The sequence below is a fragment of the Vanellus vanellus genome, assembly GCF_965231255.1.
Source record: "Vanellus vanellus genome assembly, chromosome: 1".
Classification (NCBI taxonomy): domain Eukaryota; kingdom Metazoa; phylum Chordata; class Aves; order Charadriiformes; family Charadriidae; genus Vanellus; species Vanellus vanellus.
The window spans coordinates 90,616,057-90,631,207 of NC_138905.1; the positions used below are offsets into that span (position 1 = coordinate 90,616,057).

Here is a 15,151-nt window from a genome sequence, read left to right on the forward strand (position 1 = left end):
AGGGATGGGGCATCGACCACCTCTCTCTGGGCAACAGGTTCCAGTGGTTCACCACTCTCATCCTAAACAGTTTCTTCCTTCTATCTAGCCTGAATCTACCCTCTTTTAGTTTAAAACCCACCTCGTGCCTCAGTTTCCCCCTCTTTTGCGACAAATGTGAGGGGGCAGCCATGATCCTCCTCGGAGGGATGCTCTGGGCTGGGCTGGTGGGCAGCTGCGCCCTGGCACGGCCGCCCCCCGCTTTTCCTGACATTTCCCCCCAACTTCTCCCAGTGCAGGGCTGGGGGAGGGGGGGGTGGGGGGTGGTGTCTCCCCGCACCCATCTTCTGCCCGGCCCAGGTCGTGAGGCCCGGCGGTGCGGGGCGGCAACCCCTCCTCGGACACTCGCTGGGCCGGGGGGGGCGAGCCGGTCCCCAGGACGCCCCTCAGCCTTAAGCAGCCGAGGGGGCCCGGCGGCGGCCCAGGGTACACCGTGAGGGGGCCGTCCCGCCCCCCCCCCTCCTCACGGCGGGGCCGGGGAGGAGGCGGCCCCCGGGGCGGGGGGTAAGGCGGCGGGGGTCGGGCCGGGGGTGGAGCCGGGGGTTGGCGGGTCGGGGTGAGGGGGAACCCTCCCCTTCCCTTCCCGAGCGAGCCGGAGCCGGGGAAGGCGCCTCCGCAACTCCTCCTGTCCCCGCTGCCGCCGCCGCCGCCCGCCGCCCGCAGCATGGTGAGCGGGGGGCCCGCCCGGCCGGCGGGAAGTTTGGTGGTGGTGGCGGCGGCACCGGCTCGGGCCGCGCTCACTCCGTCCCCTTTCCTTCCTTCCTTCCTTCCTTCCTTCCCTTCTTCCCCGCTCCCTCTCTTGCAGATCTGGAAAACTCTCCCGCTGTTCTGCGCCCTGATGGCCGTCGCCCGCCTGCGAGCCGAGGTAGGCGGCGGGGCGGGGAGCCGGGGGCGGGGGAGGGGGGGGGGGCTTTCTCTGGTGTTTTCCACCACGTCCCCCTCCATGGTCCGGGTGACACCCTGGACCGTGGAGGGAGAGCTGCCAGGACGGAGGAAAGTAGCAATCGGGGCGGGAGGGAAGTTGCGGGGCCGCCGGACCCCTCCGTGAGGGAGAAGGAGCCGCGTCCCCGCCCGGGCCGGGCCATCCCCCTCCCCTTCCCCTTCCCTTTCTCCTTTCCCTCCCTCCCGCTCTTTCTTTCTTTTCTTTCTTTCTTTCTTTCTTTCTCTCTTTTTTCCCCCCTTCCCTTACTGCAATGACATTGAAAACAATTAAAAGCCCCCCCACTCGCAACATACACCCCCCCCCCCCCCCTTCACCACCACCACCCCCTTCTCAGCTCTGTTGACAGAAATAAGCGGTGCCCGAATTCCCGGTTTGCGGTACGGCCTCCGTAAAAGTGAGGTCAGGAACAAAATATTTGATAATTACGGCAGGGGAAATGTGGAAGTGATTTGAGGAAAATGAACTCAAGCTGGGCTGAGGGGGGGGTGGGTGGGGGGAGACGGAGAGGAGGGGGGCCGAGCCCGCTTTCGGAGGGAAGCCGTCCCACTTCGGGGGGGGGGGGGGGAGGGGGGGGGGGAAGCGGCTCGTCCTCCCCGCCTGCATTTTTTCTCCCTACATATTTCTCCCAGATGGCGAGCCCCACCCTGGAGCATCGCAGTTTGGCTCTACACACACACACAAACAAACAAACAAATGCCTAAACACGTCTGATTTCCTACAAATGGTTCCCCTCTTTTTCTGCCTGGACCACACTGCCCGGGGTTATGGCAAAGAGGGGGGTGGTTAGGGTGAAGGCTGTCGCTGTTGCTCTGTCCCCCCCCTAAGCAAAGCTTTTCGGCCAACTCCCGCGCGACTTCTGGCTTGAAGGGACGAACAATGCAAGCGCTGGGGCACATGAGGAGCGGAGGTGAGATAGGGCAGTCGTGCGCCGAACGCTGTCAAACTATAGCTTTAGTGGTGGCTATCGTGAAAACCGAGGGGAGCGGGACTGGGCTGTAGCATGAGGTAGCGCTTCACATCTGCCTGTACATGATAATATTGTAATACACTTTCTTCCCAAGGCATGACATACTTATGTAGTCAGCATTTCCACGCATCCTCTCCAACACTGTCCTGAAAAAGCCAGAATGGTTTTGTTCATTTTCTTAGGAACCCTAAATAAACCTTAACCAGTTCTGGTCAATGTACGGCGAAACCTCTGTTGGAAGGAAGTGCACAGCACTACATCAATACGATGTATGACAATAACAGCTAAATAGTGATGGCAGTGGTCTGCGTAAAGCCTCCAGGAGTCAGTAACGAGGAGGAACATAGCCAAGATGTGTTTGGCCCTTGATTTCTGATTTCACTAGTGGCACTAACATTATGTTGACGCTGTCAAAGTGCTAAATCCTGTTTTTTTGCCTAGTGTACTCCAATTTGGAGTACCTGGATGACTTCCCAAGTGTAAGTACTGTCATGTCTCCGTTCCTCAGTGTCCCCATCTGCAAACTGAATGTAAGAAAAATGTACAGCCATCATGTTCAAAGCTTGGTTTTAAAGGCCAGTTCATGCTCTAGTGGATAAATGAATTCTTTGAGTGTTTTCAGGGGTAGTGGTCCAGGTGTCAAACCAGTGAACACTTTGGTTCAATTCCAGTCTTAAGTTCAGCAAAACTGGAGAGTGATGACTTGAGGTTTGGGCCTGGTTTCAGGGAAAATTGATACCTCAGACAGCTTTTGTTTTGGGGTTCAGTTTGGGGTTCAGTTTGATTCCTTGTTGCTGTTAGCTGCCAAGTTGTGAACGTCAGTTCACTCGCAGGTAGTATCCCACCCTTGGGGATATCTAGACCACCTTGGTTTCTAGGGAGTGAGCTGTACTTGAAGGTGAGCTGCTTGCAATTCAGAGGCAGCTTTGATGGTTACAACCTTCTAAATGTTTCTTCTTACCACTCTCCTGCATCACTGGCATTTAGTAAGATTAGTATGGCATTTTCCTGTGTGGTTTTCCCTCATCCAGGTTTTGGAAGTGATAACTTCTCTATTTCTCCTGTTTCTGCTGCAGTTTGCACTTCGTGCCTTTCAGTATGTTCGGAATATTAACACCAAGCCTTAAGCTTCTAATCCTTTTGTCGGCAAAACTATATCTGAAATGTACTGGGGTTTTTGTACAACACTAATTTCTACAACATTGTTAGGTGCATAATTAGAGTCTTGAAAGAAAGAAAGAAAGAAATTGCTTCAGTAAATGTTCCTGGCATGACTTTGTGCAGACTGGAAAATCTGAGACGTGCCAAAACTTGGGAGCTTTTTTTGGCCCGGTTCAGTAATAGTCACAAGAGCAATAGACGGTGAACTGTACTCCTCGGATGGAAGCCAGCCACCAGCTTCACACAGCCCTTTTTATCTCTTTCTTCCTGGGTCAGAGCCTCAATGAGGCAGCCGTTCGCTAGTACGGACAGGGATGCTACAGAGGTGAAGTTGCTTGTGTTCTCAGCTGGGGCTTTCCGAAGCAGATGGAGTGATTTTTGGGAAGCATCCATCATGATAGAGGAAAAGGGAGAGGCTCGAAATGTCTGATGAATGTATTAAAAGTTAATCAGGTTTTCATAGCCTGCTGGCGTAAGTTGCCTAGTTAACACTGGAGAGCAGTCCAGTTGCTGTTTGACTGTGTCCGTGAGGTCTGAAGAGTAGTGTGCAGGAACACTTCCACTGGTGGTACTGCTGTAATTATACCAGCATCGTTATGTGTCCCACCAGGATACTTATTTCAAAATAAGAGTGAGGGTTTTTCTTTTTTCATTTTGGCTTTGAACCTGATTCGGAATCAAGAAAGTTATTTTTCTCCATGAATTTTAGATGTTAGCAAAGAGGCTTACACCCGCGTGAGTATATTGGTGCGGGCTGTGGATAGAAGTCCTTTCCTGAACCCAGCCTTGCCAAGAGAAGAGGTCACTGCCCTGACCTGCCTTCTGCTCCTTGCCAGTTTGCTGGCCATTCAGATTAATCCCTGGGATGTGTAGCTGTTCTCTTGAACTATCCTTAACCCATTTCTGGCCAGATGAGCCAGCCTTTGGAAAGAGTTATGTGAACGGTTTAAGATGACTTGTCTCATTTTGGCTGAAAAAGGCTAGAGGAGGAGAGCTAGATAGGAGATCTACTGACAGATCTGAGGGGGCTATAACCCCCAAGCAACACAGCGATGACAAGCATCTGGAGGCAGATTTATAACCTTTTTTAATAGCACTGTGTTCACAGTGTCTACATCTGTTGGAACCCTGGGATTTATTTTTTTTTTTTTACCCCACCTCCTTTTCCCTGAGTATAATTTTTCCATGTGAAAAGCTGAAAAGGGATTGGGGGGGAGGGGAGAAAAGACAAAGGTTTTGGCTAAGTTCTATTTGCTTAACTAAACTGAGTGCTTCCTTTCAATCTGACTTGATTTCTTTTGCACTAGGGAGGGCAACACTCGACCCCTTCCAAGTCCTCTGCCCCTTTTGCCAGCAGAGTGCTCATGTGCCCCGGGGCAGATAGAGCTGGGAGTTCAGATGGTCTTCATAAAGCCTGGTGTACTTCCTCCCATTGGGCTGTGCGCACAGTCTGACCAGCATTGTCAGCTTGCTTTGGTTAAGCTTTTCCCACGTTTTTGCAGTGGTGAAGCCTTAAAGCTGCTGTCTTAATAAATTAAACTGAATAAATAAAAGTTGAGATCCTGCTGTAATTGCATAGCTGTATTTGGCCCTGAAGCCATCATTTTAAGAAGGGTCCATTTGCCTTTGAAATTTTTAGTGATAGAGTCTTTGTAGATAGTTCAGTTCTCCTCTCACTGATATTTTGTCCATGGCAGTGGAAAGAATGGCACTGTGGTGCCATTCACGTGGGTAACTCAGGCTGTTTTTAATATGCGCTGACTTTCTTCAGTAAAACCCAGCAGTCACGTGTAACCCACTAAAGTAATAAAACTGGCTTCCCAGGTCTAGTCTAGCAGACACATCTTCAGTCTTCAGTGGAAGGAAAAATTGCATCCATTTTTCTCCTTGAGCTGGTTCTGGACTGATAGGCATCTTCCTGCTTGAAATCCTGCCCTAGAGTGCCAGACCAGGCATTGCTGGAGTTGTGCCTCAAGGCAATAAGTGTATTTTAAATGGGGAGGCAGGGAAAAAGTGATTCTACCCGGGCCCACAGCAAAGGCTCGTCTGTGCAAAGCCTGGGTTTTAAGGTCTGCACTGTGCCGCTGGGCAGCTGCTGTGCTGCGGATGGTTCCAGGAATCAAGTGTCTGGGAGACAAACCAAGTGGTCCTGTCTGAGGTACCTCGTGTTGTGCTGAAGCTGCTGGCCAAATGCCCCATCTACAAGTGTTTAAACAACCTCCCCGGCTGTTTTGAAGGGACCGTAACCTCTGAGCAGCAACGTGCATGGTGCAAGCTCTGAAGCAGAAGTGATGTCAGGTAGCACATAGGTGTGTGTGGCACTCTGATGCTGCTTTTCAGATGGAGCTGCTGTCAGGTCCGAGCTCGCCATAGCTGAGTGAATGACTTTATCTGCCAGAGTGCAAATTCCTTGCCGGTAATTAACAGGGGGCTGCTGCTGGAGGCTGCCTGGGAGGCAACTCCACTCCCAGGACAGGAGGAAAGGGCTGGCTGAAAGTCTCCTGTTGCATTTTCCAACTGCTGTTATTGGTACAGCTGCTTACCCATCAGGAGGTACTGGGGCACCTTTGATCTTTCTTGTGTGGTGTTACATGAGCTGGGGAATGTTTCTCTTTGTACAGAAGAGAGTTTGTCACAAATCTCAGCCAGATGTGTCTTTCTGGGCTCATGAGACTCCTATTAACCAGGCTGTGTTTTTTGCCACATATCCTTTGAGCTAGATGAGATTGGTTCCCAGAAATGCCTTATTTAGCTGGGTTGCATGTATCTTCGCAGGGAGGTCAGCTTCTGCTGTACTACGATATTTAAGCTAATATGTGAATAACCAGCATTTCTTCGGAGAGATTTATCCCTCGCAGCATTGTCTCTGAGTTTAGTGAAAGAGAAGAGCAGACTGCTGTTACTGTGAAGTGTACTTCTAGAGCTGCGTCTGGGCAGCAGACGTGAGGATATATACCTCTCGACTTTCCCAGGGGTTGTAGATTTTGCCACAGCTGGTGTACTGAGTTAGATGTGAGCTGGTTAGAGCGAGCAGGGGCTTATTTCTTCTTGTGCTATGGGGCTCTGATTGCAATTCCTAGGCATTGCAGCAGTAAATAAACAAATGACAGATAAGCAGGCCTGGAGGCTTCAGTGCTATATTGAAGCACAGATAACTGCAGCACAAGCAGAGACTGCATGGCACATTCATACTAGTTGCTCTCAAGTGTGCTCCAGTTCTGATCTGGGCTGAAAACGCCAGCCAGCAGTAATGAGTGACTATGTCCTTTCTCTGCTGTGCAAACCAGCTACCCAGAAATGAAGTTCATATAAGTTCCTGTGAAATCTTACTACGTGCTCTGTGCCTTAGCTCCCTCTCTCACTTATTACACTGTTATTACACTGTACCTCTCAATTTTGACATTGGGCCTGTGGGTGCTTGGGGCAGTGGATTAGATGTAGGCTGCCTGTGAGAGATGATGAAGAAAAGTGTTCAGGGCCAGGTTGGGTTAGGCTTTGAGCAATCTGATCCAGTGGAAGGTGTCTAAAGGTCCCTTCCAACCCAACCCATTCCATGATTCTATGAAAAGCAAGCTCACGATCCAGTCTGCATATGTGGAATTTATTGAGACATCTGCACCTTGTTTAGAGCACATGAAGGGGTCCATAACCTTGAAACAATTTGGAGGCTGCTCTTGGACCAACACATTTGGAAAGAACAAGGGGGTTTGGGTGGATGATCAGGGAGGGATTTTATATCTCATTAGCTCAGCTGTAGGTGGATCCCACATTTCCACTGTTTGACAGCTAAGCAAATACTTTGGCAGAAGAAACTAAACACTGCTTGAAGACTGGAATCTGTTTTTTGTCTCACTGGGGAGGGATCTGCTGTGCTTCTGAGGAAAATGCCCAATACACCAGGAAAATGAGGAGCTTGAGAGGAAAGACTTCTTAGAACCCATCTCATTCATCTTTGTATGGGCATTGCAGGGTGGACGGCTGTACAGTATCACCCTTGGCTGTAACCTGTCAAATGCTGTCCCAGAGATGGCACTTTATTTAAATACTGTAACACTATGTAATGGACCCCATAATAACCAGCTTTTCTTGTTCATTCTCCTTTATCTTTCCCTCGTTTCATTCTGCAGCTCTGTTACACAGTACTAAAGCTGTAAGCATGTGAATTTGGTTGTTTTTTTGTGTTTTTTTTTTTTCTCTTTATCATATCTCTGTAGAGGGCCTTGCAATGCAAAAGCAACAAACCAGCTTGAGGCGAGAATAGAGAGAAATGGAAAAAAACACCAAGTCGGAGCAACTGGGTTTCAGTGGTAGGAGGAGAGGATTTGCACACCTTATGCTCCAAACCAGGATAGCGCTAGGCTTAAAAGAGCGGAAGGATTGGTTGGACAGCTATTTGTCACCCACTGCTGGTTGTCCCTAGCCAGTACACGTTCCTCCTGATCCCATCCCTGATACTAGTCCAGTCCTGATACAGGATCAAGAGGCTTTGGGAATACAGATGCTGGTGGAGCTTTCCATGATCAATCAGCTTTTCCCCACACTGAAAGTTTTCAAGAAATAGTGATAGCTTCAAAGATTATAGCCAGAAACAATTTATTTGTTTCTTTATCTGTGAGGAGACCTAGGGAGGTAGCGGAGGGACTTGCTGCAGAGGTAGCTGTGGCAAGACTAAGACTCAAACCTGAAACAGTCTTCTTAAGCCTTCCATGTCAGGGGAGGGGAGAAGAGGGTGTTAAAATCTTGGCTAAGAGGGAAGCAAGAGTGGGGTGGCAGGGGTCGGCTGGCAAAGGTACCTGCCTCTGACTGGGAGATGTACTGGTGAGCCTTGTCTTGATGCAGGAGCCCATGGGCTGGGTGCGCCTTCTGGCCATCAAAAACACTGTCTTTGCCTGCTCTTTCCTTGTCACCACACTGCCAGGGTGAGGCATTTCAGGGCTTGAGCGTTAGAGAGGCAGAACAGGGAGTTTCTGTCCATTGGCTGGGACAGACGGAGGAGGGAGCATTCAGGAGGTGCTGGTGAGGTGCCAGGTTGGCCTCCAGTGCTGCACTGACCGGGGTTGGTTTTGATGATGGAGTCTGTTGCCGTTTTCCTGACGATGAACTGATCTGGAGGATGGTGCCTGGCCCCCCAACCCCGGCTCTATGCTAGAGTGGCCCCTGCCATTTAAGTGCTGGTAATTGTAGCCTGAAGCCAAGAGCTTTCCTTCTGCATGACGTAACTCTTTGAATATGTACTCCTTGCTGCTCTGGGACTTTCTTTCCCTCCTGCGTTTTGGCCACTTTTTCGTGTTTATGTTTGAGGAAGGTTAAGTATGAGGGATTGGAATTGTTGTCTCGTTTCCTATATGTAGGAGGAAGTGATTTCCTCAGGGAATTTTTGCTATGTCTGGATCGTTTAGTTGTCTGGGTGAGTAAAATTCCTCAGGGATAACTGAAAAGGTTGTGACCCAGCTCTGGTCTGCAGCTCACACATTCAAACCCAGGGCTCTGGAAGATTAAGGTGGCAGGGGACCAAGCATTCATGTTGAAGGCATCGCCTTCAACTTGGCAGAGAAACTGCGGTATTCCTGTCTGAGGACAGTGTGTTTGCTCCGCATGATGCAAGCTCTGGGGTATTCCAGCCCCAAGACGATGAATGCCACATGAGTAGTATCAGCCTAATCTTCTTCAGCCGGCACTCCCCTTCTCCACTTGCCCTGTGGATGGACAACGGAGAAGTCAGGTTGCAAGAGAGGCTTCGTTTCTCTTTGACCTCCATTTCTCACGTCCCCAGGAGTGGGGCCTGGACCTGTTGGTACAGTATGATGTGTAAGGGTAAGGAGGAGTAGGGCAAGGAGGGTGCACTTTTTTTGTTTTTATTTTAACTGCCTGATTTATGCCCAGTTTGCAGTTAAAGAGCAAGCCTCCGTGCCTGGGCTTCCTCATGCACTGAGCTTTGCTCAGCAAGTGGCACATTGCCCTTCCCAAGACCAGGGCTGGGCAGGTGGCCTGCGCCCTCTCTGGCAAGGAGCATTCCCATCTTTGACCTGCTGCAAGGTTGGAGCCGCAGAGTGGCCAGTGACACACATCAGTGGCTGCTCGCAGTGCTTCCTTGGTCACATCGGCTGCCGAGTTGGGGATGGGGCAGTGTAACCAGCCCTGCCTAGCTGAAAGGAGCACTTCCAGGGGGGTGAGAGGCATATCCTCAGGCCTTTGTGCACCTGAGAAGTATACGCAGGGAGACATGCTATGCTTACAAGATGATTCCCATGTGTTTTGCCAAGCTTTTCAGAGGGGCTGGTGACAAACACAGTAATACTTTTGAAGATCATTCAAAGTATCCCTCTAGAAAAACAGACTGTTTCTTCTACAAGGTATCGCTGCATGCCCTGGGATTAGTAGCTGCTTGTACAAACTGTAGCCATTAGTGTCTTGTCAAATCCAGTTTTACACATCCCCAATAAGTGATGCCGCCTTTCTATTCTGTGAAAAATGATACCATGCTCTGGAGTATCTCAAAGTCAGTAAGTTTATCTTCATGGTCCTCTTCTATGAGCAAGTAGACCATTAATCTTTTTATTCTGTCCCAACCATCCTAATTACGCCCCTGTGTTCAGTGATAATCAGTGCCTCCCCTGTGCAGTTATCTCCACCTTGTACACATAGCCAGTTTATGGGGCCCCTCAGCTCCGTGCTTAGCCCACCTCTTTTAATCTCCTTCTAGCTCATTTCCTCCTGTCAAAGCAGAACATACTTCCTTGGCTGCCTAAAGAAACAGAGTTTTATGTTATCTTATTCTCTGTTGGTACCTTTGAACCTCCTCAAATAACTTTTAAACCTAACAGCCAGTTTCAGCCATGTTTAGTGAAGTGTATTGATTTCCTACATGACTCTGTGTTCTTCTAAGTTTTGTAAAACTAGAGACTGTGGTACAGTAGTTACTGCCCTACTTGAGGGAAAAGCTCCAGCGTGAGATCAGCTTTTACTACAGACCAGAGAAGCATGAGTATTCCCCTTTGATCGTAGTTTGTACCTTCGTAGCTGCCAAATGCAATCAGCCTCAAGACAGGAATCTGTGGGAAGCAGCTTATAGGACAGCTTGTTGTTCCTCAGCTTTGCACTTTATGGTTTGTCTGCCCCTCTTTGGCACTCAGAGCTGCATGAAGTCCTCTAGGAGGGTGTAGTGGAAGAAACTGAACCAAAATATGGTTAATTACGGGGCACAAAACATGGTTTGTTACACCTTGTGTGTACATACACAAGCACATACAGAGCCACTTTACTCAGCCCTGTTACAGAGTAACTTGCCAATAACTGCCGCAACCCAGAGTTGGGATGGAGGAGTGGAGGAGAACGCAGGAAAATTTGCAATCTATGTGGATTATTTGGCGATTTCAGATCCTACTGGGTGAGTGTTGAATCTCACTGTGTTATATGAATAGCCTGAAACCGCATGGTGTCAGCGCAGTGCCTGGGCTGCTCCTAACTTTGTGCACGTGAAAACCAAAAGAGACGTGAGAACAGCTGGGCATTAATACCTCGTCACAAATCACTGCCAAACTCTTCTGCAGTGCAGCAGCACACATCCAGACACTGGGGTGAGTTAGGCCGTCCTGGCTGCAGATGCAAGGTCAACAGTAAACCAGCGTTAAACAGAGACAACTGTTGGGGTTTTGTTTTTTTTTTTCAGGTTTATATTTATTTGCTGTGGGATTTTGGCAGGGTAGAGGGACTAAAGAGTACTCCAAGCATATGTGATTCAAACAACTTCAGAGCCTGTAGGCATCAAGAAAATGCAAATAGACTCTCCTCTCCAGACCTATTTGTTCTCACTCTTAGCATCGTGCCATGATTTGCATGTAGGCTTTGGGAAAGGCACCTAATTCCTCTAAGCTGCAGTGTTTACATCTGTAAAATAAGGATAATGATGGTGCTGTGCCTCTCAGAAGGGTTTATGAAGCTGAATGCATTCCTGTTAAGAAAAGTTTAAAAGCTCTCATGTAGAAGGTGCAGCAGGCATTGCAGGGGGTCATTGTCCTTATCAACAACAATAACAATAGTAAGGAAAACTGAGATAAAATGTGGACCAGAAAAAAGAGCTTGTATGGGCCATGTTTAAGATGTGAGCCAATGGCCCACAGATGGGACGGAAGAGATGGTTGAATGTTTTTATGGAGCCAGAGGGAGAGAGGAAGGGCACAAGGTGGGAGAGATGGGGTGTCTCACAGTGGAAATGGCATTTCTGGAGTGTGTTTGCTCTCGGAGGGGAGCAGCAAGCATCTCTCCAGCTGTTTGTATCTCAGAGGAGACAAACTCGATATGTGCTATAAGGGGAGCACTTGGCATTATGGCAATGTAGATTTCCCTGTGAGCTATATGTTCTAGTTAAGTAGAGAATCTTACACGGGGCATAGTTGCTTGCTTTCCCTGACAGGTCTGCCAAAGGTTGACAATGGAGAGAAGATGAGTTAGTGATTACCATGGGTTGTCATGGTAACTAATGGACTCTTTTTTTTGTCTGTCTGCGGTATATGAAGATGTTTGTTAAAACAACTAGGAAGTGTTGTCTTGATCTCCTCTTTTCTTCTCCTCCCTAACATTCTTACTGCTGAATTCTGGTCTTAAAAAGTACATTGTTACCAGAATTTTTCTAGGGAGGTTATACAGAGTTTTTAAGTGCTGTAAGGTATGTACTGGGGATGAGCATCTGGAGTAGGCAGCTGCTGGGCAGTTCTTTGAGCTAAGCCACTTCCCACCCTGAGACCTTCCGCAAGGCACCTGCACGTGTGTTTTCTCACCAAGAGGCTTAAAAGTACAAGTGCAAGATGACAGGTAGCCTGAGTGTACCATTTCCCATGTAAATGGTAAGCGGGTGATTAGCTACTCTGAAAAAGTTGAAGCTGGATGAATGAGGGATGATAATGCCAATTTATCAGCCAGTGAGTTGTCAGGCATACTGACATAGTGATGCTAAAGAGCTTGGAGAATTTCAGATTAGAGGTGTGGGTGAAACACAATGTGTTATTATTACTATTTCATGTAAACATCAGCATGTCTTGTCACTAAAAATATAGCTGTCTACCAACTCCGCTGACACTAAAAGGGGTGATTTTCCCCATAGGTTAGTAGATGGTGAGGCCAGAAGGAGCTATTGTGCTTTAAGTCTGCCCTCTTGCATAATACAGCCCATATGTCCATCTTTTTTTATTAATTCCATTTGCTCTGGACTCTAAAGCCTGTCTTAAAAACCATGTAGTCTTGATTAAGTAATTACCACAAACAGAAAATACCACTGCGTTTGGTATGTTGCTGCAGTGGTTAATTACCCACATGCTGTTACACCTCATTTCTGGCTTGCATTTGTCTAGTTTTGATCTCCAGATGCTGAATCTTGTGTTTAATCCGCTACACAGAAAAGGCCTTTAGTACTGCGTGTCTGTTCCTCACCATTCTAACTGTGGTCTGCGACAAGGACCACTCCCAGTCTTGTCTTTGGCAAACTGTAAACAGTCTGAGCTCCTCAAGCCCTCCCCTGGTAAGGTATGTCTGCTAATCCATTGCTCAGCACTTGGTCTCCATGCGTTGCATCCCCTTTCCCAGTCTGCTAGTGCTCCTTCACCACGTGATGACAGGGCATATCCATGTGCTGTTACTGGGAATCCATACAGCCTTGGGAAATATAAGTTGTAAAAAGAAGAAAGACAAAACCAGTATAAGACCTAATTTAGTATTAGGGAGTTCATATCCATTAACACACACACCATCAGGATGCATAGCTGGTGAGGTTTTTTTCATAATAGGAGTCTTCCTCCAGTACACAAATGCGCTGCTGTCATTACCAGCTAAAGCCGTGGGTGTGAGTTTCTTATAATACACTCTTCAGTTAAAGCTCAATATTTGGAGGCTTTTCAACCCTTTTGACCCCACAGGTGAGATTTGACTGGGCTGGGGGCCAGGGGAGTGCTCAGCGCAGCTCATGCCCTGTAGTAGTCAAGGGGACAAATTGCAGCACTTTGGCCAGTGTCCCTGTCCCCAACCAGTGTCCTGAGCACGGTGTCCCTGCCGTTGCAGGACCTTGTGCACCAGCCCAGTTGGCTGATGGGCTCGTGGGCCAGTTTGAGTGCAGAGTCTCCCAGGGCGGGGAGAGCGGCTAACATACTGCTACTGCAGTAGCAAGGAAATGCGTGGTCTCTTGCATGCCTACGCTTAAAGTATCTAAACTAAACAGTGATGGTTGGCTGAACTGGGGCCCAAGAGCTGCTAAAGGCTGCACTGCTGGCATCAGTGAGCGTGGCTCGGTGCACTGTGAAGTCCCATGCGGGTGCCGACACATACTGCTGTTGCTCTGATTTCTATTACTTTTCTCACAGCAGAGACTGGTGGATGAACTAGGCTTTGACAGGAGAGAGAGCTCGCTCTGGTATCAGAGGCTGAGTCTATTTCTAGGTGTGACATGGTTTGTTTTGCACACAGGCATCTGTCCTGGGATGGAGAGGTGCACAAATAGCATGCAGGCTGCCCCTCCTCTAGACAACTCAAGCCATTACCCGTGAGTCTGACCCCCACATTGGATACAGTTAGAGAGGTGCAGAGGAGCTGGGTTTCTGGCTGTTCGCTCCACCCTTCTCAAACGATCCATTTCTAACCAAATAATGATACAGAAATTTCCAAGAGCACATCTTGCTTGCTTGCTGGGCCAGGGACATGGACTCTCTTCTGAGATGTCTTTGTACAGGGTTTGTCACAGACTGGGCTGGATCTTGACATCGACCTTAGGAGGCATCTGTACTAAAAATGCATAATAAAGACTCAGCGGTTATTAAAATACCCATTTTTTGTTTCTATTTCCAACTTTGTCTTTAAATATGGATGTCTGGGGGGAGTTCCTCCTCTCAGAGAAAGTAGAAGGCTCTCTGCATTTCTTGTTCTGAAGTCCCTTCCAGTTCACACCTCGGGAAGACCGAGTGGGCTAGGCTGAAGGTTTGTACTTTCATGGCTTTAACCCATCTTCCTGCAAGGCAGCCTTAACTGCATAGTAGAGGCATTTAAAATAAAGCAAGCTCATGTGCTTTTTCTGTGGGCAAGCTAGTTGGAAGTCCTTTTTTTTTTTTTATTGGTCAGTGATAAGAGGTGAAAGGACATGGTTCCATCTCCAGAGGCGATGTTTTCACCCTCTGTTCTGCCGTGAGCTTGAAACCCATTTTTTTGATAGAAGTCTGGCAAGATGCAACAAAGCCCTGTGTTCCTCGGGGCTGTGATTTTTAAACTTGTAGCCAAACTTCCTTACAACGTGCATCTAAAGGAGGGGTTTCGCAGTGGCTGTGAGCCACTGTGCCCGTGAGCTGCCCTGGAGAAAGGTGGGCGCCTCCAATGCTGCTTTCTCTTTGTGTTCCCTCTTCTTCCTCCTCTGCCCCTATGCAGCTGAAGACCGAACTCTGCCCTCAAAAAACTCCAGTTGATGGGGAGGAGGGGGAACATAGCTTTTCATTTTTTATCTTTGCACAGGCATGAGAGAAAATGTGGGAAAGCAGAGTGTGGGGAGGGCAAAGGAGGTGTCCCCCTCTCTTCCCCATCCCGTCCCCTGCCACTGACCACAGCCCCTGTGAGAGAAGCCCCTTTGCTGGCTGCTCATTGTTTTTTGGATGCAGGAGAGTGTTAATGCTTTCTCAGGGAAGCTGTGGTTTGTTCCCATCACTCTTCTCATACAAAACCTGCAGCAGTCACCGTGGGTCACCAGAATGGAGGAGCATGGCCAGGCTGGCTTCTCCTCCAGTGCCCACCCTGCTGGGGGGGAGGATGATGGGTTTGGGAAGGTTTCGGCAGCTCCGAGGACAGGTCCTGGCCGGTGGGTTCTGGGGTCCATCGGGGGAGGTGAGGAGTGCGGCTGGCGTGGCATGGAGCTGTGCCGCAGCTTCTGCTGGACATGGACAGCCCAGGGATGGCTTGCCTGTCCCTGCCACGCTTCCCTGTGGTCAGCAGAGCGAGAGGCTGCCAGAGCCCTTAGCAATGCCTCTCCTTCATGGCCTCCAGCAGCATACAGTGGCAGGGGGACAATTTCCACC

The 15,151-nt window shown here is 49.1% G+C and overlaps 1 protein-coding gene across 1 annotated transcript in view; it reads left to right on the forward strand.

The window, feature by feature from the left end:
• The first annotated feature begins 634 nt into the window (after positions 1 to 634).
• Positions 635 to 15,151, forward strand: part of FSTL1 (follistatin like 1) — a 57,072-nt gene continuing 42,555 nt past the window's right edge. The window contains exons 1-2 of the mRNA XM_082488753.1: positions 635 to 706; positions 845 to 904. Of these exons, the coding sequence (XP_082344879.1) occupies positions 704 to 706; positions 845 to 904 (63 nt within the window). The 5' untranslated portion in view covers positions 635 to 703. The remainder of the gene's footprint in view (positions 707 to 844; positions 905 to 15,151) is intronic.